General features: G+C 46.8%; 1 protein-coding gene across 2 annotated transcripts in view; it reads right to left on the bottom strand.

Moving 5' to 3' along the window:
* Window positions 1-252: 252 nt before the first annotated feature.
* The window catches only part of EEF1AKMT2 (EEF1A lysine methyltransferase 2), a 197,332-nt gene continuing 169,679 nt past the window's right edge, over window positions 253-27,905 (bottom strand). For both annotated transcript variants that reach the window (XM_069612043.1, XM_069612042.1), the window contains one exon: window positions 253-525. In XM_069612043.1, the coding sequence (XP_069468144.1) occupies window positions 428-525 (98 nt within the window). In that variant the 3' untranslated portion in view covers window positions 253-427. The remainder of the gene's footprint in view (window positions 526-27,905) is intronic.

Raw genomic sequence — 27,905 nt, 5'->3', positions numbered from 1 at the left:
CACAGGTCACGTACCGTTCAACAGGGGCTTCCAACAACATAGCAATGGCCTCCTACCTTTCAATGGGGGCTTTCCTCCCCACGACACTGTCCTTGTACTTTTAGATAAACAACGGAAGAAGAATGCCGATGCGGCCACATGATCGTGTGCCGGGGTTTAGTAGGAAATGCCCCCGGGGATCCATACGTTCAGCAGCACAGAGCACCACATAGGAATCCTTTGCACCCCGTCCTCGTGATGCATAAACATATGTCATTTAAAAAATATATACATTTTTAATAGAAATAAAACAATTGCCAAAACAACAAAACATCTTCCATAATCACTCCCCTTTTCTGAGATGAGAGGATTTGTGGGTAAGCGCCATGAATAAGGGGGTGCAGGGAATCTTGGTGTGGTCATCCACTCATTCAAGCACCGGGGAGGATCAGGGCTTCTTCTTGAAAACCAAAGCGGTGACACTGCTGCCGGTCCGACCTCCGAAGCTGAACTTGGGGGTTGGAAGTTCTTCCATAAAATCAAACCCTGCCAGGGAGAAAGAATTGACAGTATGACATAAAAGCCCACGAGCAGGAATCAGGCGTAGTATACAGAGACGGCAAACGCGCACACTAATGGTCATTTACCCAGGAGCAAGTGTGACCTCATGCAAGAAGCAGTCATCCCCTATAGTGCACCCCCGAGTACTGACAGCACAGATCTGGGGAGAAGAAAGCACACACCTGGGCATCAAACAGAACCGGACAGGTAACATGCATCACCTACACCACCACACTTCCCCCCCCTGAAGTGGGTTGCATGCGGCACATGCTTCCAGGGAGATGCAGGCTACAGCACCACAGATCTTTCCTCATCCTATGCTTGTTAGAGTGGCCTGGTCTACTTGTGTGGCTTGAAGTGGAGTATTGGCTGTGCATGGTGTGATTTCACTCCTCCTTACACAGTGGGGCCCCTGTTTCTGAACTCGTTTGATGATTAAGGGGAGGTGCAAGCATTACAATGCCGAGTGCACAACCCTTCTATCCGCTCCTCCTCAGATGTCATTTTCTGTAGGGTTTCTTTCTCCCTGGCTATATAAAGAGCGCATGCTACTGAAAGCACGGCACGCCCCTGAATGCTCACGCCAGACAAAATACAACCCGTTAGGGAAAAAAGGCCAAGAAATTCTTGCAAGGATAACACGTTTTAATCACACAAAAAATAACTCTGCTTCTCGAGAACATTCTGCCAAAAAAAAAAAAATAGTACAAGCAGAAAGTTCTAAGGAAACACATCATCACTAATGATGTCACATATACAGTCAAATCCAGCCTGGCTGGTTGAACAGACCCTATACATGGGCGGCCTGCTCCCTAGGGGATGCCAGGCTGCTATTGACCCCAGCCCCGTCTGTCCGTCTTCCATCACGCGGGGTCCGCTGGGCTCATCTCTCCAGGGAATGAAGGTCACGTTCCTCATTAGTTACTATTGTAAGACAATGCTATTCTATCATTATGGCGTGCACCTGAGAAGCTCTGGAACTGGCTCAGGGGGAGGCTCAAGGTCATGCTGACCCACACATTCTTCTCTCAGTCCATATCACACTCTCCGCACCCAAGGTTTCCACCCTCGCTTTGGACTATAATTTATTCCTCCCTGTACCTTGCATTACAAATCTTGTTGTGGACAGAGTATGGCACAGCCATGTTCTTAGATTTTTTTATGGCCAGTTGGTTTAAGGGTGGTGGTGGTCTGGGATCACTGACTACTGTGGAATTCAGGGGGTCTCAATACAGGGATGGTTGTGGGGCTGTAACTCATGGTGGGCTCGGTGGGGGTTGGCAGTCTGCTCTGGCCTGTCTGTGATGAATGTGTACCGCAAGGGGCCTGGCACTGCCTCCTGGCCTTGCAGGGCACATTCCTCCTGAGGATAACACGTATTGGGCACAGTTGTGGATCAATGGAGGGTCTCTTGTGAAAATTAACAGCACAGGTCTGTCATCAGTGCTTGGGCCTGATTGGGTCTCTTGAACAGGGGGTGTGGCTTGTGTTCACTGCGTAGCCATGCTGGGCCTAATGCTTCTGTCATGACTACAATATGGTGCCTGTTTATATGCACGCACCAAGTCTACACATTTGTATTTTGCATAATGTTGTTTCTATACAGGGTATTTAGCACACATCCCTCCCCCTGGTACATTACAAGTGTATCTCTTGGGTCCGCCTCACTCTAAAGTGCCCACGGGGTGGGATAGGTTCATTTCCTTCCCACCACTACGCTAACAGTAGCAGCCTCTGGGGCAAGCTGAAGCAGGGTGCAGAGGCGGTGTGGCACAAACTCCCTCTTGCATAACAGACCTTCTGGGGAAGATTCTCAAAAATAAAAACAATTAAAGGAATGGTTCGGTCAAAATTTTTTTTGCCCCTATGGGTCGGCCATGTGTTTTTAAGCCTAAGTCGCTCGATTTTAGAAAAACTTCCTATGGACCTTACCCGAGTTTTTGTCCATTAAACGCACGTGAAAACAGGCAGTAGGGCGCTGCCATTTTGTGATAATCCTATCATTTCCCCCCATCGCCCTGGCTGACCTGCTTTTGCGGCACTAAATCATATCCCCCGCCCCTGAGCCTGTCATCAGCAGACGCATACCGTACATTTCACAACGCCAAAGCACGTCTCGTGTCAACATTCGCTGCGCTTCAGCTAATGACGTGTCGCCATGGAAATGGCAGGACGCCTCTTTCCTAATAAGTATAAACAGGCCGTTTCACAACACACAGCAGCAGATTTTCGATTCCATTCCTCTCTCTGTGTTACTTTGAGTATTCTGTGACTCGTTTCTGTGCTCTGGTTAGCTACCTTCGTTGCTTGTAGCCCGTGTGGACAGATACCAGTGCCACCGCTATCAATTATTTTAGTTTGTGCAACACACAATGGATACAATAATGCCCTACATGTACGAGCCCGAGTATACCGAGGAGGAACTACTGGAAAGGGAAACACGCGTAAACGATGGGGCTTCGGACAGCAGTTGGCAGGACGAATCAACGGATGAAGACACTGGACCTAGTCGCATGGACGGTGTTTCCACCTGGTGCACATGCAATCGGTGCTAGCTAATGCCGACCGAGGAGGAGAACTGCTGCTGCTGTGAAAACTCGGGATGCGTGGCCTACATTTCGGAAGGCGAGCCACGACTGCAATGCATTACTGAGCTGCCAGACTTCAGGGCAGCCTGCCTCACACGATCCGTGTTGAGGATAATGATGGTGCTTATGCACGAACTTCGCGCAACTGTTTGTCCTCGTAATCCGAGTAACGAGTAAGTATACTCTGCTTGTGATGCCACTACTATTTCATGGTCTTCTACTATATCCAAAATTACATATGCATATCATTGTAACGCATGAAAGTCGTTCAATAGTGTGCAGTGTCTAGATAGCATTTGTCCGAGCAGAATGCCATTAGTTACAAGAATTGTCATTGACAACAAACGTTTATTAAAATTATCTTGGTCATTTAAAAACAGTGCTTTTCACAGGTGGTACAGGCTGGTCGCCTATCGTGTCTTTACATGGTGGCTTCATGGGAGGCTTGGACACCGCGTTCGAAGAGTGATACCCGCCTGTGCCGTTCGTGCCATAAGAGAAACATTCCCGAGTGGCAGCGGTCAGTACAGGGGATTTTCTCTCGCTGTGCTGCAACCTGAACTGTACAATGTGTAAACTTTTGTATTTTTGTGTCATCAAAATAAGCTACAAAATAAAACACCACATATTTTAACAACGGTTGTTTCAATTTTTTAAATCAATCAAGTGCGTCTCCATGCAAGGATGGACGTCAGACACCTGTGCTCGGAATGGGTGAATTTCAGGTTGCTGTGAAGCGGGGTGGTCACTATCTAAGCTAACCAAATATATTATCAATAATGCATGCACTAAATAACACTTGTTCAAAGTCTTTCAGTCGGTTATGTCTCTATAAAAGTCACACATATATCAATACTATCAATGAACTTTGGATTATACAGGCCTTAGGTCTAGGGTCTTGACCACTATAATACAGTGTTTGAAGTGTGGGTCTGTGCTCACAAGAATCTCTGGTATGTGGCATTTGTTATTGATAGGCAACGATATACTGCAGTAGGGGTCTAATGTTAGTTGGGGATCTGCTAGGTGGGCATCATGGCGTGGTCAGTGGTCTGGCACATGAAGAGAATACCTTGCAGGGACACAGGGTCAGAATGGCAGTTACTTTCCACTGGCGAGGGTGCGTGGGCAAGGACACGTTTGTGGAGATGAACGAGCCATGTGCATGGTTCAAGCCGGTTCACATGCAGGACCGTGATCTCAGAGAGTGATGTGTTACATTTATTAGCTGTTGCAAATACCTCTGGAGTTTTCCAGTCAGAGTGGGAACGAGGCTGTGGGCCATGTGCTCTGCGCACTGTACTATCGCAGTGAGGCCTGGTCACCAAAATGGAGTGGAAAGGGGGTACAAAAATGGATGCCCAGTGTCCTTTAACATCACATAAGGGCAAGGGACGGGCGCAAAAGGCCAAGGTGCCAAACAGCCTGTACACTTCAAAAGGTATCACACGCCCAGGGGCCATTGCTCACATGGCCTCCTCAGACCCCGTGTCTCCAGGCAGGCCTCCCCTGAGGCAGGCCGCCCCCCTGCAATAAACCTAATACCACGACCTACACACGTCATTCATTCACAAACACACCCCTGTTTCTAATACTTTATAAACCACTTGATATGTCTCATGAGAACATCTTTGTGCTTTGCAAGTCAACTCCTGAACCTTCTAGCTGAGAAGCACTGAGATCTATGCTAATCTGCTCGTCGCCGTGCTATCTTTGACCGCTTTGAGCAAACTCGTCAGTGTGCTACCTGTGGCCATCTACCTGTTCTCCTGCAACATACTGCTCGGCCTGCTGAATCCAACTGTTTGTTGGTCAAGGTAAGGCCATGTATCCTAGTCATATTTCGGTCATTTTTACATTTCAATCTATTTGCTATTAGAGTACCCAATAGAGCTATGGTCATTGGTCTCATTGCTATTGACTTGAGTTTCAATTGTTATGCTATCAATAGATCTATTTATTTTCATCTATGTCAATTGTCATCGAATTGCATCCTTCGGGGTCCAGTCTATAATGTAAGCATGGTTCCTTTTCGTGCAAGACAAAACCGAAATTTCTGTAACTTATGCAAAAACTAAGCCGCACATGATGAACTGGTATAGTTCCGGCGACCAAAACAAACCTTGCATTGAGCATGGTATGGTTCATTTTTTTTTTTATGACATTTTTATTCATCAAGGTTTTATAATAATCTTCATATTTACTTTTCAGAATTTTCAACAATGCCTGCCTGTTCGATTAGCGGTTGCCCTTCGAAGACCCATGCTAAATCTGAAGGCATGTATTCCGAAAACTGTTAGTCGAATAAGAGAATGGGTCAGACATTGTGGATATCCACTGGATGAGCTGGAAAGTAGAGTCCAACAAGTCTTTGAGGACAAGAGGGGTGATCGATACCGCATCTGCAGCCGGCACTTTCCCTCGAACATGTACACCACATCTTGGGTAACAAAGAAGAACAAATGGCGATCGACACGGAAATTGCTCGCAAACGCTATTCCCACTCTATTCATCCACAATCCGCCACTGGTGAGTCAAGTGTCCGTTTTTAGCTTTAGGCCTTGCAGTAGTGTGTAGGTAGCCGAATGATTCATTGATATTTTAGGTGTTGTTTCCAATTTGTAATACTTTCAACATTGATATGTGTATAGCTTTTTGAATAATGACATTTATCAATATATTATTTTTAGATTTCATAACCCACAAACGAAATCTATATATGGGCACAGGGAACTGTGCTATATTGCGCATTACTCAAGTATTCGGTCTCCTTACATGGCAATTTTAAATATTGGCATTTCATTATCAAACAATAAATTTACCTTTACAACTTCTTGACTATCCCTTGAATCTGAAGCAAGAACATTCTACTTCCGTCACGTGCTCGCAGTTATCAACCACTTCTAGCGCATATCAGGTAGTCACACTTGGCTATTCCGCTACAGACTTGTTTTATGCATGTCAAGTAATAGTTTGTATGTATCGTGTGATTATTTTACCAATTGTTTGGTTAGTGCTTTCCAATTGATATACACCTTAGTTGTCGTCCCCTGGTGTTTGTTTTCAGTTATAATTAGTGTTATCCATACTAATGCAAGTACTGTCTTTCAGGGAGATGCTGAAGCGTCCACCACATTGACAACAGCCCTAGATGTTCTTCAGCAGCCCGAGGTTTGGATACTGACAGCTCAACTGACCGTGATCATCAGGACTGGAACACTTGTCGTTTGATTGTTCTACTCCATGTTTCATTTGTGGCCGTTGATATGTACCTGTGCGGTCGACCCCAAGCATGTGTTGTGTTTTCAATATTGTAATCCTTACTAATGCAAATACTATGTTTCAGGCTGTTGTTGAATCGTCAACCCCTGCACTTGATGCAGAGCCTGACATTCAAGTAATTCTGGTGGATGCGGGACCATGCGGATACGAATCGGCGCAACAGCTTTCGGAAGTGCGCACCACATTGACAACAGCCCTAGATATTCTTCAGCAGCATGAGGTATGGATACTGACAGCTCCATCGAGCGTGATCATATAACGTGATTCCATTTGCTATACTTTCTTCCCTATTAACGCAAGTACTGTGTTTCAGGGAGAAGATGGAGCTTCCACTACAATCACAAGATCACATTTAGATGATGCAGATGTAAATACATTGGAGAAATAAGTCGATTAAATCTGATCATTTTTAAATATTCCTTGATTCTTTTAGATAATGCAACATTTGTGGTTATCTCTTTATATGTACCTGTGCCGTCGACCCCAAGTGTGTGTTAGGTTTACGATATTGAAAACCATACTAACGCAAGTACTGTGTTTCAGGGAGTTGCAGATGCCTCCTCTTCAATACAATCATTCGTGGCAGTCCATGCAGAGCCAGAGGTATGGATACTGACATCTCCATCGAACTAGGTCATCAGAGCTCGAATACTTGTCGTTTGATTGTTCCACACAATGTTTAAATCGTGTTTGGCTATTGAGATGTACATGTGTGTTCATCCTCACGTGCGTTTTACGCTAACAATATTTTGATACACAGTAATGAAAATACTATGTTTCAGGGAGTCGATGGAGCCTCATTCCGTGCTGTCTATGCGGATACAGAAAATATAGTCGTTGCAGCGCAAGAGTAAGGGGAGACATGCGGATACGTATCAGAGCAACAGCGTGCAGATGTTGAAGGTCGAGTCAAAAAAGTTGTAAAGAAAAGAAACCAAAATAAGGTTAGTTACAAACAGTTCATAACTTTTGAAATTCTTTTGTGCTGGGGACTATTTTATGTTTTTTTCAAGTCAATTGTACTATACTTTATCTTGTGTTTAAACTTAACATCCCTTTTCCAATCTGTCCTCTAGTTACCCGTGGGTCTACGAACTATACAACACAGACAGTGAAGCGAATGAGAGATGTTGCTTGCCAGACCATTTACACTATGGAGGAACTATTAGTTCAGATGCGGCGTGTTGAGACTCGGGATGCTCATGTCCAATGGCCACAACATGAAATGAATGTGTCCGGAGAATCCAGCAAAGTTGTATTGGACCATTGCTACAGTACGACCGCACCGCCGCAACAACATGATACTAGAAGTATTGAAGATAGCTCTGAAGTAGTCGCAGATCAATTCACACAATCTACACCCGCCAAAAAATTGCCACCAAAAAAGCTGTCGACATCGTTGTGTTCTCCCATCAATGTTGAAGTAACAGATGTTGAAATGACAGAGAATGAACCAGCAGCAGAATTCACCGACGCATCAGAACTTGATAGCAGCGATATTTCTTTCAAATGTGGTGATATGTCCTCAACGTCACCGGCAGAATCAACTTTGACGCAGGATGACAGTCTAATGAAAGGGGCAAATACATAGTATTCGACAGTTGTTTGATGGATATTATAAGTATGCTGAAATGTGGGCATTCCGTCAGAGGGAAAGTATGTGGGAAGCCATTGATTCATGTGACTCGTCAAAAACAAGGCAGTAACGTCACAATACATGCCGCCTGTAGATTACATCATACATTCTCATGGTCTGCACAACCGATGCTGGGGAAACTGCCAGCAGGCAATCTACCGTGTGCAGCTGCATCACTTTTTAGTGGCTCCAGTTTTAGAAAAGCAAGTACATTCGAAGGCAACCGATTCAGGCTAGCTGGTGATGGACAGTGCGACAGCCCTGGATTTTCTGCCAAGTACTGCACCTACCACTTTCAGGACATGGATAGTAAGAAAATTGTGAGTTCGGTGGTCGTGCAGGTAACACAATGTACATCCTCAGTGGCCATGGAGAAACTAGGATTTATAAAATCAGTGGAATATCTACAATCGAGGGGAATGCACATCGACCTCATAGCCACGGACAGACACGTTTCAATTGCCAAGACAATGAGAGAGCAGTTCCCACATATCAAACATCAATTTGACGTATGGCATCTTGCTAAATCAATCAATAAGAACATCTCGGCTGCAGGGAAATAAAAGGTTTGGAAAGTATTTCAGAGTGGTCCCAGTCTATCAGCAACCATCTTTGGTGGAGCTCCAAAACTTGTGAAGGGTCAGTGGAACTACTACTTGAAAAATGGTGGTCACTGATGCACCACTGTACCAACGTGCACCGCTGGTCAGAAAACCTACATTTCCACCAATGTGAACATGGCCCTTTATCCCAAGTGGAGGCACGGAAGAAGTGGTTGAATCCTTCTTCACCAACACACAAAGCCATTGAGAAGATTGTTTTCGATAAAAATCTATCAAGAGATTTGAGGGGACTGACAGAATTCTGTCACACAGGAGGATTGGAGGTGTTCCACAATATGTGCCTAAAGTACAGGCCAAAGCGCTTGCATTTCAGCATACAGGGCATGAGACATAGGACTCTACTTGCCGTCTTGGCCCATAACGAGAATCTCGGCCGTGAACAATCTAGGACTAAGGGTAATTTAGGGATGTCTCGCTACACTAAGGCCTTTTCAAAAAGAAGTAAGCAATGGGTGATCAAAGCAGTCTATGAGGAAATGGAGTTCGACTTTGTCAAAAGCCTTATTTTTGCTGTATTAGAGAAGCACAGATCTGGAATTTTGAACGTTTCTGTGCAGAGCACTGATCCATTGCCACCCAACATTGCCACTGTGCCATGTCCACCCAAAGGAGAGCTGGTTGTGAAGTACAAATCCCGGTTTAAATAATTGTAATACGATTGTCTTTTTGTAAATACATTTTATTGTACAGTGTGCATACAAAGTACGCTAACCCTAACCCCTACCTTCACCATCCTGGGTGCCGAACTACCCGGGTGTCATCTTTGAATTCTCCCTCTATTCACCTCATATTGCTGGCCTTGTCTATATGTGTATGTATATATTTTTGTTGATGTAACTAATTTTCGCAATCTCTTATAAATGCTGGGCACTGTTAACCGAGGGGAGGCTTGCGTATTGCAAATAACAAAACAAACAAACAATAAATCTCACTTTCAAATCAACTGCTCGGGTACTTTATACTTTCCCTAACCTTCCCCAAAAAATTAAAAGTCTCAATAGTTATGGTTCTTTGGGGCTTCAAAGCTCGCAGACAACGAGGACAAAATTGGGGCCTTAGAACGCGCCAAGCGAGCCGTTGCAGATGAGAGAGAAGCCAGTTCGCATTTGCACATTGAGGCGCACTACATAGATGGATTCGAAACTTCAAGTTCTCACAGATGGCTTTACTAGGGGATGTTGCAAAGAAAGAATGTATGCTAATTTCTAGTGAAGGTCAGCGGCTTAGATTTTCAGCTCGCGCCCTGAAGAGGCCCACAACTCGCACTGGCAGTATAAGGTTCTATTGTTTTTTTACCTTGAGAGACAGGGACCATGCTGAAAGAACTTCATTTGAAGGGGGGTTTGGGGGGGTGCAATAACGTTTGAGACGATAAGGCAGAACATTCTTAAACTAGACAGAGTTTCATGTTAGTTCAGTATACAAAAAATCGTTGTCAAGAGCACAGTGGGATTTATGGACTGCATTACGCAGAGACACAATGGAAATTGCAAATATAATGTAAGTAACTCTTTAGACACTTTTATACCGGAATGAAGAATTAATGAATGGATGCATGAATAAATGAAAGAATGAAGAGCTTTGAAAAGGTTTGTGGGATCGTCCTTGTAGCGGGCACATGTGCATGCAGGTCCACATTCCACACGCATGTAGACAAAAAGTCGTTTCTCATTGTGTACCAACCTCGATTTATTTAGTTAGTTTTCGCATTGATTTTAGAGCCGAACATACTCCATTGCACTATACTTGAAAGCAAATAGTTTCAGCTCGGCCGTAATAAATAAAATTAATAATATTAATAAAGATCGGCTGGCGAGACTAATTATAAATGTTATGTTTTCAAAATAGGTACATACTCCCGTTTTGCCCCTGCCACCAGTTTCAGACACCGGCAGACGGTTTCTTCAGCCGCCAGCTGCAGCTTAATGTAAACAACTGCACCATTCTGATGATCTTATGGGACGATCGCCAAGGGCCCATATGCCCTTACGCGGTACTAGCGGCTAGAAGCAACATATCAACCTTTACGCTGGCCTAGTGCCTACTTGATGGAACAGCCTTGCGGTTCAACGTGCGACAAAAGTGCCTCTTTGAACGAAAACCAACACCCTGTGTACCATAAAGGAACAGCGTGTGACTCACGATAACATTTTAAGGATTTGCGGATAGAGATAAAAGAAAATAAATGACTTTCGGAGTTCATATGTCAATTGCTGAATATTCTATAAACATTTAATGTCAAATAAATGTACTTTACCAAATTTACTGTGCTGCCGTTTGATTTTAAAGTACAGTTTCATATTCCGATTTGTGGCGCGCTGTGTTGTGAGCTGATCTGTGTTGGTTTCCGGGTTCTGTGTGAAGTCGCGTAGAAGACGACTGGGCGCGTTTGCCTACGCAGCCCAGTAACGTCACGGAGAGAGGCGGAGAATATGAATGTTTTGATAATGTCAGGCTCAGGGGCTGGGGGATATGATTTAGTGCCGCAGAAGCAGGTCAGCCAGGGCGATGCGGCAAGTGATAAGATTATCACAAAATGGCAGCTCCCAGATGCCTGTTTTCGCCTGCGTTTAATGGACGAAAACTCGGGTAAGGTCCATAGGAAATTTTTCTAAAATCGAGCGACTTAGGCTTAAAAACACATGGCCGACCCGTTGGGCCAATAAAATTTTTTGACCGAACCATTCCTTTAAGTGCAGAGTATGGGCATCTTCCATTTGCATTCATTTTAGAAATGCATAGGTCGCCCTATTCACAGAAGGAAATCTGGGCATTTTAAAAGGGGGGGCGGGTAGAACGAACATTCTGCGCAGCCCTTTTGCAAATATTGTATTCCAGGCTCTCATCAGAGCACAAACAACGCTACTAACATAAAATGCTAAAAAAAAATATATAGTTTTTGTCCCCGTTTGAGAGTTCGAAATGCAAGCAGGAAAGCAGCCCTTTATACTGCCGCTGTACGACTTAAAAGCATGACACGTCACGACTGACCCTTGATTGGGTTTTCGCTAACCTCTCAGGAGCTCATTTTTATCAGTGGGCGCATGGAAGGTGTAAACGCCTGGTGTAAGGCTTTCACGCCTTCCATTAACGTCACTTCCCATTTCGGTGTATTTGTATGGCAGAGAAGAGGGGCAGAACGCAACTTGCATTTGCTGGGGCATTTGTTTGGCAGTGGAAATGCAAGTTGAGATCCGCCCCTCCGCTCTGCCATACAAATGGGCAACAATGGGGCATGACGTTAATTGAAGGTGTAAAAGCCTCATGCCAGGCTTTCATGCCTTCCTTTAACGTTACGCCCCTGATGAAAATTAGCTCCTGAAAGGTTAGCCAAAAGTCAATCAAGTTGAGGTAGTGTCAGATGGCATTCGGGGCAATCTCTCTGGCTTTGCTGGCGGATGATGACTCTCACTCCAATATGGTGGCCGAGCTGACCATCTCAATATCGCAGCTGTTACGCAGTATTCACAAAGGAACATCGCACCCACCCGGACGCGTCTCTACTCCAGCAGTGACTACAAGAACAGAGTGGTCCAGTAAGCAGTGAATCACAACTTTGCTTTCCATTGCATGGACAGTCTCTATTTTCCGTGTTCTTCCTGTTTGCCACCTTGATTTGCAGCTTTCTTGCCTCCCCTGGTCCTTGCTCTCCTCTGATCTCTCTAGCGTCTTGCAATTCACTACCTGGAGTCCCTGGCTGCTGCTGTTTGGCCTTATCCTTGATCTCGCTAGTGGGGTTTCTGATTACACACATGGCCTCTACTGCGCTTTCTTGGGCAACGCCATAGGTAAAAAGAGAAGACCCCTTTAAGGCATACTTTGATAAACCTGATCTTATATATACGATATGAACGACTCCTTGACTTCCATCAGGGTAGTCAAGACATTCTTACGTGCACAACACGCTTTATACAACTGGCTTTAGAAGCCAGAGGACACATGCTTTGCCTTATTTTGTTGTGGATTAACCGAAGATCTCAAAAGACGAATTGGCCAGAGTACCTATACCTCCCTCTTATGACCAATTAGTAAAGCTGACATTACAGATAGAGTTACGCCTACAAGAGAGGAAGGCGGAACGGAAAAAGGGAAGCCAATATCTCCACATTCTTTACCTACAGTTCCACCTGAAATGACTGATCCCTCTACTGAATCATCTGAACCAATGCAAATGGGTGTAGCCATGTATTAGGGTGCACCCTACCTGCGGCAACCTTCATCGGCATCGCACTCCAACACAGAGATGGTGCCTCCCTTGGTGCTTGGCACACCAGGCAGCTCAGTTCTGGGAAACCAGCAGTTTGCCGTACCTCCTTCTTCTGCGACACCTGTGTGGCGGGTGATGTGGACCATGCAGCTCAGACAGACCGCTCCCGCACAGTTCCCTGCTGGCACACTAGAGACCCTGCAGCACGACACATGACATGCATGCACGTCAGCTTACGCGACCCTGAAGGATTCACATAAAAGCAACTCACAATGGATAATCCACGCTCCTCAACTGCTTTTTCTTGCTCCGAGAGGCGTTTTGTTCTTTTGTGGCAATTACCGAGTTTCCTGACTTCGGCTTATTCATTTTGGATTGGCTTGGTTCTCCCCACTGGCATGCTGTGTTTTGGTACGTGTCTTTGGAACTCTTCTTTGCTTCCGGAGTGCTTTTTGGATACCCTTGTGTCTGCAGTGTATTTTGGAACAGATTTTTCCCTGTAATTCGACCCAGTTTCAGCCTTTGGACAGTTTATGGATTTTTGCTAAACCACCCTGTCTACTGATCTACAGGATTGCTTTCCTTGGATTCTTGGAATTAGACTCCCTTAGTTCCGTCCTTGTTCCATCTGGGTCAGGTCCCTGTGTTTTCTTCTGTGGATTTTTTAGCCCGCAGGAATCTACGTCAGGTAGGCAACTCTGACTTATGGAGTTGCAACTCCTGGTAGGAATAGTGATAGGTGCATTGGCCATTTTACCTTTGGAATCAGGTAGGAGAACTACAAGGGGGAGGTGGAAGGTCTTGCTCGTATTCAGGGTTTTCAATAGTGTATTTGATCTGGGTTTCCCTGTTCTTGTCCCCCCGCAGTTCACGTTGGTTCCTGATGTTTTCCTGCCTTTTCGCCTGATGCAGTGGCCTTGCAATCATCCATCCTGTAATTTACAGGCTGCGTTCTCATAAGGAAGGTACCCAGAGTGTGGACCACTGTCCTTTGCTTTTCCAGCAGGGACAGGGGTGCTTGCGGCGGTCCCTCAGTTGGTGACAACAGGGGACCCTTGTCTGAAGAAGAAAGGCTCCATCATTGTACAGAAGGACTTTGTATGTACTGTGGCTCAGCGGCTCATCTTTTACGGTAATGTCCGATGGCCCCTCCAAGACATCAGGGAAATGGGAGCTTCCGTCCTTCAAATGGACAGAGGTTCAGGAGACCTTAGCAAGTCCCTCTATGCAATTAATTTCCGCAATGTGTCTTACACAATATCATAGGACTCCCTTATTAGTACTGAAGGTCACCCTCTGGTATTCGGATACCTTTTCTTGGGAGGTCCCTGCTATGGTAGACTCAGGAGCTGCCGAGGTCTTTATGGGCCATACATGGGCATTGCAGATGGGAGTCCCTTGTGTAACTAAGCATGTGGCCCTTCCAGCAGAGATCTTTCGAAAGCTGTCCGATCAAGGAGAATACAATTGACCTTCACATGCAAATCGCTCAGCACCATGAAATGACTGCCTTTGATTTGATCAAGGCAGCACACTATCCCGTTAACCTGTGCATTCCTTGGCTCACTTATCATAATCCCCAAATTAGCTGGGCAGCAAATACCTTATTTTTGGGGACATAGCAATGTTCCACAAGCTGCCATACCATGTTGGCTCCACCCAAGGCGGCTCACAGAGAGGAGAGGACGACCAAGGGAAGCAGCAGATCGGTGCAGTGTGCCATTCCCATGACGTATTCTGCTAATCAAGATTTATTCCAAAAAGAAGAAGCTAAGATTCTTCCACCAACCTGACCAGAAGATTGCAGTGCTGAGCTCCTTCCAGACACTGTTCCGCCGTTCAGAAGAATATAAGTTCTGTCTCCATCAGAGAGAAAATACCTAAAGACGTATCGCAAAGAAAGATCGGTCTCATCCGAGAATCTACCTCCCCAGGAGGGGCATCCTTACTTTTAGTTACCAAGTCGGAAAGAACAGAACTACGGTCCTGTATTGACTACAGAGTACTGAACCAAATCACTTGCAGGTTTGATACCCGACATTCCAGAAGCAGTTAGAGGTGCCACTGTTTTTACAAAGCTTGACTTAAGGGTGTAAGGAAGGCATGGTACCAGAAGTATGACAGACACAATAAGTACAGAGCAAGGGTGTTTATTGAATTTCACCAAAGAGGTTTCATAAATGCCAATCTAACCCTAAATCTACAGATGGGAGCAAGCTACGACCATCAAATAAAGAAAAATGCTGTCCTAGTTGAGTTCTGTCAAAACAAAAATGGCCTATACGAATAAACCTATTGCCATGCCGGTTGTATACTAATTGACCTTTTCACAATTGACCTCAGGAGAATTGACCTTGTGAGAATTAACCTAATTTAGAAGGTCAATTAGGACATATATTTGGGGGGTAAACCCCCTGCAACCTCCCACCCAATCCAAAAACCCATGCAACCCCCACCCAATCCCCTTATATTATTTATAATCCAAAACCAACCCAATACATATATAAAATAACTAAAATAATATAAAGGTCAATTGTGCAGAAGGTCAGTTAGGACCACTATAATTAGGTCAATTGTACAAAAGGTTAATTTGGGTAATACCTCCATGCCTTACTCTAAAGAACAAAAGGGTGTGGGGTAATGACGTGTGTAAAGAAACAGTGAGTAACAAATGTAAGGTCCACGGGGCTTAGTAGTTCAGGACTGCTGAACTGTTTTCAGCACGGGACAAGGCGGAACAACGTAGCACCTGGAGCACACTGACTTCTAAGGCCCACCAGGGTCTCTCAACATAGCGGCCTTTCATGATCATCAAGTCTCTTGGTATTTCAATGTCTTATTTCATATACAACAATATACTGATTCAACGTTCTTTCCTCTAGGTCTCCCTCAGCCATGCCCAGACCTTTTCTCTTTCTATTTCATATCGAGATCTCCCTCATTTGGGCTCAGATTCCCCTTTTGTACAATGTTCACAGGATATACTTTTTTCGCGTGACTCACAGTCCAACCTGCATCCTCCTCAGCTGGGATCAGATCCATTTTTAATACACAAGTGATCTCCCTCAGTCAGGCTCAGATCTTGGATCCTGTCAGCCACGCTCAGATCACAGATCCCCCTCAGTCGGGCTCAGATCACAAACCCCCCCCCCCCCCACCACTCTTAGTGAGGCTCAGATCTCTTTTGATTCTTCTCTTCCTTTCACACAAGTTCTCCTCATTCGGGGTCAAACTTGTTCACCTCTTCCTCAAGCGGAGGAAGTCCCTTCCCCTACGATTCTTCTAGCTATCTTTGGGGTATCAATAAGTTTGAAGACCTTCGACTGTGCAAAGGTATTTTACTGTGACCTTTGCATGACCACTTCAAACTCTTTCTTTTCTCAGAGATGCTTTTGTCAGAGACCTTCGACTGGGCTCCCCCTTGGGTGCCGGACCACTATGCAGCAGTTTATCTCTAAATAGCCTGATTTTTACACAATTGAAAAGTCCCTCTCAACATCTGGCATTTACTTGGGTTTTTCAATCAGAAAGTTGAAATTAATTGTTCACTTTGCAACACGATTGCCGCTCACAGCCTTCACTTCCAACACAAACGGTCATCTCACAGTGGTTTTCAACTCACCACTTGCTTGAAGACTTTTCATCAGCAGTTTTTGTTCTTGGAGCCAAAGACGGCGCTTCAGCAGCCACAGCTCCTCCCTGCTTCATTCAGCCACACAGGAGACTTTGACTAGGTTTCACAAATCAAAGGGCACTGAAAATACGGTGTACAGGGTGAAGCCCTAACAGGCTGGTGTATTAACACAAAGCAGGCAACACACAACTGTATGCGGTTTTTAGGAATGCAGTGAGGATTCCCTCTACCAGAAGGTCTCAGAAAAATGCAGTGACCAAGGAATAACAGGGTACGTATTGAAGACAGAAGGATAGTTAGGAAAAACTCACTATCCCTGCCTAGTCCCTAGGGGAAAAATTCCTTAGAAGGCACTGATGGACCGCTTATCTAAAAGGGACAGGAAAAGAGGATAACGAGAAATCATTTTTGGAAAAAACATAACAATCTAAGAATTGTTATACTCCCGTCTGTCCCAGGTCACTGGTATCCTAGAGTTGATAGACTCCTTCAATGGGGTTTTCCCCTCCCCATGTGATCCACCCGCTGTGAACTACCCCCAGGGGGATGTTCAGGTAGTGGCCTCCCTCCCCCAAAGGAAACCGGGAGAGGAAGTGTATAGAGCGGTCGGGGTGTGCCGGGTTACGGCTCTTCTGTGAGATCTATCAGCAGTGAGCTCCATCCCTCATCCCTTCGTTGATGTCCCCCCCTAGGGCCCACAGGTCCGCCTCTTCTTCTAACAGTATGTTCTGCAGTTCGCCAAGGAGTTCCTTCGCGAGTGTGGGGGGAGCGTATGCAGCAATTAGGCCCCATCGTTCTCCCCAGATGTCGGCGATTAGCACTACAAATCGGCCACAGGGGGGCGGGGGGGCGGTCTGCACTTTCTTGACCTGCAGGGGCACCCGTTTGTGGATGAGTATCATCGTGCCCCTGGCACCTTTCGTGAACCCCGCTTGGTATGTAAGCGGGTAATTGGACCTTCTGAAGAAGCCGTTGCCGGTTCTCTTGGTCCGACTATTATGATTTCTCGGTCTTTGTTTGGAGTCTCCCGTACCTGGGTCTATTGTTGCCATAGGGTACGCAGTATAGGCCTGTAGTAGCCGATTGTATCTCTTGCAGGGGGTTGTCTTAAGGTTGTCCTGTTGCTGTATGACTGGAGGTTGGGTGTTATGGGCGTCTCGGACCCAACAGGTAGAGTGCTTGTGTTTCCTGTGTTGGAAGGGCCTCATGTCCTGCCAGCTTGTTCTGCGGTTCCGGTTGCCAACACCCATAGAACTCCCCTCTCCCTGTACTCCCACCCACCCCCAACTGGAAGCACCTGTCGCCCAAACATTGAACTTAAACTATAAAACTTCTTCGGAAATCGATGGTGTTACGAAGTGCTCGCTTCGTCTGTTCGTAAGGCTTACTGTCTTTCCTCGGCATCCGCAGGGTCCTTGTCCTTCGGAGTCGTGAGCCGTGTTTCACTGTCCGTATCTCGGCCATACGCAGTCATCCTTTCTCCATGCCTTTCTGGCCCTCCCGTGGGGGCCTAGCCAAGTTTTGATCCGGTGTGTCGGGTTGCAGTGGTGAGTGATCCGCCCTGGTTTTTTGGGACATGGTCCCTCTTGGGGAGCGTTGCTGTCCCGGTTCATTCAGGATTTGGATCTCCAGCCAATCCCATGCTTCTTTTGGCGAGTAGAACAGATGGGTGATGCCATTATGGTGTACCTTCAGGAGTGCTGGGAAGAAGAGTGCGTATTTGATATATAGCGAGTGTAGCTTTTTTTTGACCGAGTCGAAAGACTGTCTGGCCTTCTGGACTTCCCTAGTGTAATCGGGGGAAAAAGCCAACTCGGTGGCCATTGTAAGTGATTGGTCCGGTTGCTCGGGCCATCTGGAGGATGGCATCCCTGTCACGAAAGTTCATCAGTTTTGCAATAATTGATTGCGGCACTGCGCCCGGTATTGGGCGTCCCGAGGGGACTCTGTGGGCGTGCTCGATGGAGAAGAATTTAGAGAATGTCTTTGGGGCGAACACATCGGCCAGCCAGTCTTCCAGGAAGAGTTCGGCACTGGGCCCTTCCTCCTTTTCCGGAATCCCGAGGATCCGGATGTTGTTGCGTCTGGCTCGTCCCTCGCTGTCCTCGGCCCTGTTTTCCAGTTGGGAGACCTTTTGGGTGATGGTGGCCAGGTGTTTTTCCATCTGTTTCACTGTGTCTTCCATGTTGGAGATCCTCTCCTCTGTCTCTCCCACTCCCGCAGATACTTTATAGAGGTCTTGGCGTAGGAACGAGAGCTGTGTTGACAGGCCACCCATTTTCCCCTCTAGCGAAGATCTCGACTCTCTAATGGCCTTTATGCCATCCATCAGTGAGATGGTCATCCGTCATCGTTTCGTCACTCTCTGGGGCCTGGGCAGGGAGCACCTGCGTGGCGCCCACTGTGTATAGGTCCATTTTGCTTTGGAGGGTTTGCCGCTTGACCTTGTCCTTGCCCATGTTTTCGGGTGTTGGATCAGGGAAGAGGGTGCCCCGTTCCTTCGTCCTGTGGGCCTTTTTATGCAGGGGTTGTATTTGGGGCCTTGAGAGTCTTGTATGAAGTGTAGGCCTGCACTGGTTAGATTGTGAGGGCTGTTTGAGTTATTGCTTCCCTGGGGCAGGGGCCCGTGCAACCCGTTTACCGTATGTATGGTCGCAGCTGCTGGGGGTAGTCCAGTGTGGTTAAGGCCTCTGGGGGCGTGGGGGATCTTTGGTGTGTTGCTGGTATCTGCGCAGTGTTGTCTGCAGGATATTGAGCTGTAGGTCTTTTCTGCCCTTTCCCAGGGTCTGGGTTGATGGGCGGTGGGATGGTGGGCTCCCCCCAGTTTGTTTGCATTAGAGGGAGTAGGGCTCTTATTGGGGGTTCCTTTCCTCTTCTCTGGCCTGGTGGAGATGTACCCAGGTCGCTTCCAGTGCTGTGGGGCCTTGAGGTGCTGTCTATTCTGAGGCGCGGGTTCCTTGTGGGCCTAGCACACTGTCTGCCGTTCTGTAATTGCCTTTGAGGCGGGGGTCGGCACGTGTTCAGTGGCGCTTGGGGTATGTGGGTCCTTACCGGCGCGTTCTCAGGTGTTACCGGTTGCTCCCTTCTGCATGCAGTCTGGGGCCCTGCCTGGGCACTGTTTGGTGCTGGAGCCTGTGAGTGGTGGGTGGGCTGATTGCCCTTGCTTGGTCGCGATGTATCTGGGTGGGTCTGTTCAGGCGGCGCAGTCCTGTGGCCCCATTATCCCAGGGGAGTAGGGATCTGAAGAGAAGGGGGGGGCGTTCTATGGGGAGCGCTTCACCTCCAGAGCAGTGTGGTTGATCCCAGCCTCCAGGTCCCTGGCAGGTGGCGGCCCTATGGCGTCTGTTCAGGTGGTTTTGGGGGCAGTCCGCTGGCCGCCCCCAGTCGTGGCGGGGTCCTCCTGGGGAGAACCTCCCTCACCCAGGCTGCTCCCCCCTCTCCGGTTGGCACTCCTGCGGGGGGCAGAGGGGAGAGGGAAGCCTCTCACCGCATGTCTGTGGTCTCGTGTCGTGGCAGGGCCGGGTCTGCCGCTCCTGGGGTGTATTCCGGGTGCTGCAGGAGCCCCACGGGTGGCGTGCGGCCTCTGATCACCTTCAGGGGGCCTGCAGGGCTGGTGCAGCGCATACGTTCGGCAGCTGTCTGGCTGGTGCGTTTAGCTCCTCATCGGCGGCTCTCACATGCACAAAAGCCTGTTTTCCGATATGATATGATAAGGCATTTGTAACGCGCCTATACACAAGTGTTTCAAGGCGCGACGAGGCAGGGGGGGGGGAACAAGGGGAGACAGACAACGATCTTACTAGGCCAGGTGTCATTCAGATCGCGCAAGTGCAAGGGTAGAGGGGAAGGGAAAAGTGCATGGGGGAAAGGGAGAGGGGAAAGTGCAGTACAGGGTTATAAGCATACAGCATACAGGATAAATAACAAGGGCCAGCTGGTGGCAAGTGCGAGGTAAGTGCAGACAAGTGCTGGGAAGGGGGGCTGTATGGATACAGACACAGTCCCGTAGTGCAGGGGTTGCCGTGTAGGCAGTGCAGGGGAGAGTGGCTGGGCCGAGAACGGTGAATGGCCCAGTTGCAGATTCAGTGCAGTTTCAGTAGTATTAGCAGGGGAGAGGGGGAGAGAAAGCGGAGGCAAAGAGGAAGGTTTTGAGGTGCTTCCGGAACCGGAGGTGGTTCTCCTCAAGTTTCAGGGAGGTAGGAAGGCTGTTCCAGAGGGAGGCCCCTGCAGTGGAAAGAGATCTGCCCCCAACTCGTTGTTTGGAGAAGCGGCTGACCCTGAGGGAGTTGGATGCGGATGAGCGAAGAGCTCGAGAAGGAAGATATTTAGGAAGAGAGAGTTGAAGGTATTTTGGCCCAAGGCCCCAGGCGGCCTTGTGGACAATGCAGAGGGTTTTGAACTTGATCCTCGCAGTCACTGGGAGCCAGTGTAGTGATTTCAGTCCTGGAGAGATACTGGATTCATTGTTGTTCATTGTTGTTAATGCTGGTTATGTATTCCTTTTGTCCTTATGTAAAGCGCTTTGGAGTAAAGCTCTATATAAACCGTAATAAAATACAAAAAAAAAAAAATACAAAAAAAATAAATGGTACCTTGGGCTCTATTTGATGTAAGAAAAGCCCCCCACAGTTCACTGGGATTTTCACCGTTAAAACTTCATGTAGGAGAGATCCCACAGACATTCTAGACATGTTGAGAGAAACGTGGGAAGAGGAAAAACAAAAAAAAAAGCTATTTTGCCATTATCTGAAAAAGCGCAAGGAATTACATATGGCGCTGGTAAATAAGATAGTAACTGTCAACCTCACTAAGGCCCAAGAAAAACAGTAGGGGTTTTATGGCAAAAAGGCCACACCTCGCTCCTTTTCTGTTGAACAAAAAGTCCTTGTCCTACTTCCCACTTCGAAAACAAAATGTTATCCTACTGGTATGGCCCTTATGTAATCTTGGAGCAAACCGGACCATGCAATTATCACGTCCCCCAACCGGGCAAATGGTTAAAAAGTCAAATATATCACATAAATCTCCTGAAGGAGTGGAGCTAAGACCCAGTGGAGTCTACACCGGTGGTAATCGGTCCATTACCCGAGGAAGGCAATCTAAATCTCATTCCTAATGACCTCCATGTTCAACAACAAGACCTGCAGGATCGATTGATCCAATTTCCTGATGTTTAAATCAGAGCATGGAAGAGTAAAAGGTATATATCATCAGATTAGCACCCCTTTAGGAAAGATCATTAACCTAAGACCCAACCGTATCCCAGAAGCCTGAAAGGAATTAATCATTCAGGAAGTGGAGAAGATGCTGGAAGATGATATCATAGAACCATCACAGAGTCCAAGGTCTTCGCCAATAGTCCTGGTAGCTTATCCAGATCAATTGTGGTAGTTTTGTATTGATCTGACCAAGGGCTATTTAAAGGGAAGAAAAACAGCCTTCTCCACCACCAGAGGATTATTTCAGTTCAAGGTTCTTCCATTTGGGCTTCACGCATCTATAACTGATCACCACAGTCCTAACCCAAAGACATGGTCCAGCCTCAACTAGAAAAAGTAAAAGCAGTCAAAAATACCACAGCTAAAACCAAAAGAGACCCAAGAGCTTTTTTAGGACTTGTAGGGTATTATAGAAGATTCATCCCTAATATATCCTTTCAGGACTTCCTGCTTGACTGACAAAATCAAAAATGCAGAACCACAGAAAATCAAATGGGGAAAAGAAGACCAGGCTTGCCTTGGCTCTATGTAGTGAGCCCGTGCTTAAAGTAGCTCATTTTACAAACAGATGCCTCCAAATGAGGTCGAGGGGCAGTATTGTACCAGATTTGATTTATGATGGGATAGAACACCCAGTGCTGTTTATCAGCAGAAAACTGTTGCCTAGAGAAAGAAACAACACCACAATAGAGTTAGAGCCCTTAGCATTAAAATGGGCAGTAGGACATCTCCGGTACCACCTCACACGGAGGAAATTCACATTAGTTACTGACCATTCCCCATAATTATGGCTTAGCCTCAGGAAGGACACAAACCCAGAAATTATGGGATGGTTCCTCGACCTGTAACCATTCTGTTTTAGCAAAGAGCATCGCAAAGGCAAAGAACAAGGGAATGCAGACTTCCTCTCCCGGTTTCCTTTGGGGGAGGGAGTTCATGACAGCTTAAGATTAAGGGCTTCTGATGAATCCTGAGAGATTGTCACTGCTTTGGATGGGGAAGCCTTTCCCCCATGAGTTCAGGCAGGTGAGGCCGCTACCTGAACATCCCCCTGGGGGTAGTTCACAGCGGGTGGATCACATGGGGAGGGGAAAACCCCATTGAAGATAGTGATGATGCCAGGAGAACGCTGTCATCTTTTGACACACCCACCTAACCTTATCAGACTTCCCCTCATCTAATCCCCGAGATCCCCATGTATTTCTGTAACCCATTCCAAGTAGAGACCATGGACACTAGACCGATCTCGAAGACAGGTAGTAATAATACTGAGACGAGGAAGATACAAAGAACAATGAAGATTACCCACAATGAGAGCCAACAGCGACGGTCTAGTCATGCAAGGAACCTGGTTGGTCAGCTGTGGTTCAAACCCACAGAGGGAAGAGACCATGATGTCTTTAGCATCTCAGCGTGGACCTAGAGCACGGCGGGCGACCCGAAGGAGGGCAGAAACACAAAAGGCTGATAACATCCAGGAGAGCGACATAGCCGCAGAAGCTCCACAAAGCAAGACGCACATCGAAGGGGAAAGCAGAGTCTCGCCGGTAGACAGAAATAAATAAGTGGAGATAGGTTGCCGTCAAGCAGCTGGAGAGACCCGCGGAAAACCGGAGAAGACCTGCGTACAACCTGATAGCAACAGCTAGGACTCTGCAGGTAATACGGTGGCTCAGCCAAGACTTTGGGATACCCAGAAGGGGGTCAGGGAGCCATAATGGGGACGCACATCCCAAACAGCAAACAACGGTACGAACTTTGCATCTGTGAATGAGACACACAGAAACTGAGAACGAACTGAAGATTTGGAACATTCACCTTGGAAAGGCAACCAGGTGAAGGAGGTATGGGACCAGAGTTGGGGAAAACACATCCCGAATGAGAATATGAACTGCTAATTGGGATTGAATCACACAGACCTGGGCAGGAGAGTAAACTAAGGCTGTTGGACAGTGAGAAGGCATATAACAAAGATTGAGAGACACTGAACATATTCTTTGGCAGGAGAGTGAACCAAGGGAGTATTAGAAATAGGGTCTAGGACCCTCCACACAGCTTGAAAAAGGCATCCAGGCTGTTCTTCATTGCAGTGCCTGGAGGCCAGGTCTGCTTATACGGGTCTGGGAGTCTCTACAGTTAGAGAGAACGTGAAAAGACTCCGGGAAAGGGAGTCAAACCCTTGAGCATCAGTGAACTTTGTGGGCTGCCAAGAGACCTTTTTTCCTTATTATTGAGTTTAGCTTGAGGGGGATAGATTAGGATTTGGAGACAAGATGGTGGACTTTGAGTTGGACATCCTGATACAGTTTCATTTGTTAGTTTTGTTGGAGGCAGGGAATCCCCTCCTAGAGTTAGGATTCCACCCCCCCCACCCTGTTTTTACTTTTAATAAAAGTCTCTGTCAATCAACATGCCACCCTCAAGTCCGACTCGGATTTTCAATATTTATAATGAGCTCCAGACAGACTTGACCGTATAAAGACGCAGTTGGATCAAAACACTTAATAGCACAAAAGTAAAGGAGGACGAGTAAGTCACCAGGTAAGCGGCCCTGTTACTATTTAAACAGGAAGGTTTTTAGGGCCCTCCGAAACTGAGCAAGTGTCGGACAACCCCTAATCTCCAAAATGGTATGCTATTCCACAGTCTAGAACCGAAGACAGCAAATCTTCTGTCTCCTCTGGAAACAAATACCGAGCGGCCACTACTCAGCAGCAACTGACCACTCAGGGGGTTGCGAGGACAGATTTTAGTGCTTAGACACTCTGGGGCCAATCCATTTACACACTTAAAAAATCAAGCACGCCACCTTATGTAATGCAGTCCTCCACTCCCAGCCAGTGACATGCTGGTCAAAGAGGGGAAACATGGGCTTATCTACCAAGCCGGCCAACCAGTCTGACCGCTGCATTTTGGGCCTTCTGAAGCCAATACAATTGTTTGGCAGGGATGTCCATCAGAGGACTATTACAGTAGTCCAAATGGGCGTTTGTCATGGCCCCCACCACTGCTGCATGCTCCTCCTCTGGAATGAATGGTAAGACTTGACTGAGCATCCGCAAGGTGTAATAAACTGCTGCCTCTTACTCCTACACCCTCATTGGACCCTTTCCTCTTAGGCAGGATGTTACTGTGCAACTTCACAAGATAATGCGTCTTCTACTTTATCCTTCCTTCCCACTTGCTACAATTTGCCATCAAGCGTAACCCTCTTGCTTTCAACCTCTCATACGGACGTGACTAGCATTGTTTGTTATATTCGCTTATTTCCCTCTACTACTAAACATACAAGTCTCCAGGTCTTTATTTGTATTTATGGTCCTGTGAGGGATCAGAAATGAAAGCCGGACACAAAGTGGTCATGTTTTGGTTGTAGACTGTTATTCAACTTAAAAGGGTTGGGGAACTCCCTCTCTGACCCTATGCTAAAGAAGAGATTCCCTACCTAATAAACAAAAATAAGGCTCTGTCTTTGTCAGGATGTCGTAAATTAAAAGCCGTTCTTCTGCTGTCCAAACATTCTATCCTGACCATCACTCTAAAACATAATAATAAAGTGACAAGGGAAATTTATATAACCTGGTATTCGCAAAAAAAAAACAAAAGAAATAAACCTTAAATAAAAGCATAATAGCGCTAAAATAAATGTTCAACAATGTAAGAGATCTTGTTTGCAGAGGGTGATTCCCTCACTGATATCACAAATGTCTCTTGGTCGAACAGTTCTTGGTACCCTTTCATAGCCCACAACAATCCTTTTAGAAAAAAACAACTGTTCAGCCTTGTAGCTTCTTCTTCAACACAAGTTCCTGCTTTGTTTAACAAACGCAGTCTCTGCTTGACACTCTTTGTATGTTTGCAATTTGCCTGGTATACTCACCTGCAGGACTTCACTTCTTCCACTTTAACTGCCCGGTGTATGCTTCCAGGGCTCCTTGTATACTGTAGTGCCTTTTTACTTACACTTAAAGCAACAATACCAATACCAAACGTAGCATATATCCATCTATTTGCTTTCACAGTTATTATGGGCTTTTCCTTACATTCACATTCACTTCTTTATGGGGTTCAAGTGGGCACTCGGCTCTTTTAGTTTGCGAGCAATCTTCTTATTAATTCACTTTCTGTGGCTTCACGAAGTTCAAATTCCCTTTGGCACGGTTGCCGAAACACCCCAGGGTCCCAACTCTGCTCTAGCACACTCGCCGGTTCTTTGTAGCATTTCCAGGCTTGCTTGAGCTCCCGCAGTGTACCTTCCTTCCCACTCTGGGTGCTCGGACGTCTATCCGGGCTATCTTGTGGACCTGCTCCTGATCGCTGGTTTCCTCTCGGTTCCCGGTAAGAAACGCTGCTTCTGTAGCCTGTTGGATGCCCAGGAACCCTTTTGCGGTTCTTGCACGCCACCATAACCCGCCTCGTTCGCATCAAGTTACTTTCCTTCTTGGCTGGCCAGCTTCTCTGCTCTGCCACACCGGCTCTCGCCTCCAGCATCCACACACCTGCTTCCAAAGAGGCGCAACGTCTTTGCCCAAACTGCTCCTCAGAGGTCGATGACCATTTTTGAAGGTCCTGTGCTCAGGTGTTTCCCCTCCAACAACTAGCACGTTCATTCGGCTTGACATTTCAGATGCTCTGTATCAATTCATTCATCCTCCTCATCTCACTACCTATGTGGCTGGGGGAACTGAAGTTCGCCGATATTGACTAATGATTTAGGTGGTTGTGGGAATTGTAGTTTATTGATGCATATCTCTTGTAGAGTCTTCCTTGATTTCATTTGGAGGATCAGTTCTACATAAAGGAAAACTAGAACTGAAAAGGGTCTTCTCATTTTCACGATGGGGGGGGGAACAGACACATGGCAATAGGTCATTAGGGTACTGGGCAACAGGGGGTCTTCCTCATGGGAAAATGGGGGATACCGCGCCTCATCCAATAAAGCCATAACATCTCCCCAGCGTCCGTCTCCTCCCATGTGATCCTCCCTCATATCGCCACTCCCAGGGCCAGGATGCGGTAGCAGCTGCCGTCCCCTGGCCACATGGAAGGAGGTCACGGCGGGGAATCCGTGATGACTCCATTGGATTCATCACAGTCCCAGGCTCCTTCATTCTCAACTTCGTTTCTTTTGGGTGTGGGTCTCAGACTCGCACAATGGCTTTGCCACCTCTCGGTTCACTCTCCTGCCAAGTATGCAACCCATTCATGGTCCCAGACCCTCTGCTTGTTGGTTTGGCAACACAGTAACTTAACCCTATCTAGAGAGGGGGAGGGAGGACGTAGGGTTGAATGTATTCGGGTGGGGCAAGGGGAAAGGAAGGTAATACTGCATTCTCCGATAATTGTCGTCCCATTCTATAGAGGGATCCCTTCCCCATGTGATCCTCTCTCGATGCACCAACCCCAGGGGGACTATTGTACTGTGGCCGCACCGCCGTCGCACCAATGATAGTCTTCCCCTGGGAGAGAAGGGATGACGTCCTCAGATTCAACACAGAAACTAAAGCCAAAAAAAGGCCAGGGGAAGGGAGTCATCATTGTGAAATCGTGAAACCAAGTGTAAACAGAGTATAGGGTAAGGGAGTCCATCCCCCTGGCTTTGTATGGGGGTAAATACTGAGAGCCACACATCAGGGAAGGGAGTACTTTAGAAGGAGGATCAAACCAGTGATCCAGGGGAAGGGAGTCATCCCTCCCTCGAGGGAAGAAATAACGAACATTTGATGTAAAGCCAGAAATCCTTTGTTTTGAAGTATTGAAGCTCAGGGAAGGGAGTCCTTCCCCCTAGTTAGAGACTTGCTAACAGAATTGTGATGTCCAGTCCAGGAGGAGGGATTCCTTCTCCTGAACCAAGAACATTGGTACAACTTTACTTTAGTTATAAGTGTTAGGGAAGTTTGACACAGGACGGTGGACTCTTAGTTGCAACGACATCCTGACAGACCCATCAGCACTTTTAGATGAGGCAGGGAAACCCCTCATAGATATCGGGAAAGGTAGGTTTCCTCTTTATTTTGTTCTTAAAGAAAAGTCTATAGCAATCACTCTGCCACCTGTGTGCCAGTCGCCTTCTGTACCTTTACACTGCTTATTCTACTGAATAGGATTCTGGACCTAAACATTAGGTAATATTTAGCACACCTTTAGTGCCAGCCTTGGATTTATTTATTTAATTA

Source organism: Ambystoma mexicanum, chromosome 8 (genome assembly GCF_040938575.1).
Source record: "Ambystoma mexicanum isolate Mex_15411 chromosome 8, UKY_AmexF1_1, whole genome shotgun sequence".
Lineage (NCBI taxonomy): Eukaryota > Metazoa > Chordata > Amphibia > Caudata > Ambystomatidae > Ambystoma > Ambystoma mexicanum.
The sequence above is the reverse complement of the archived record's forward strand: the minus strand, read 5'-3'. Positions and strand labels throughout refer to the sequence as shown.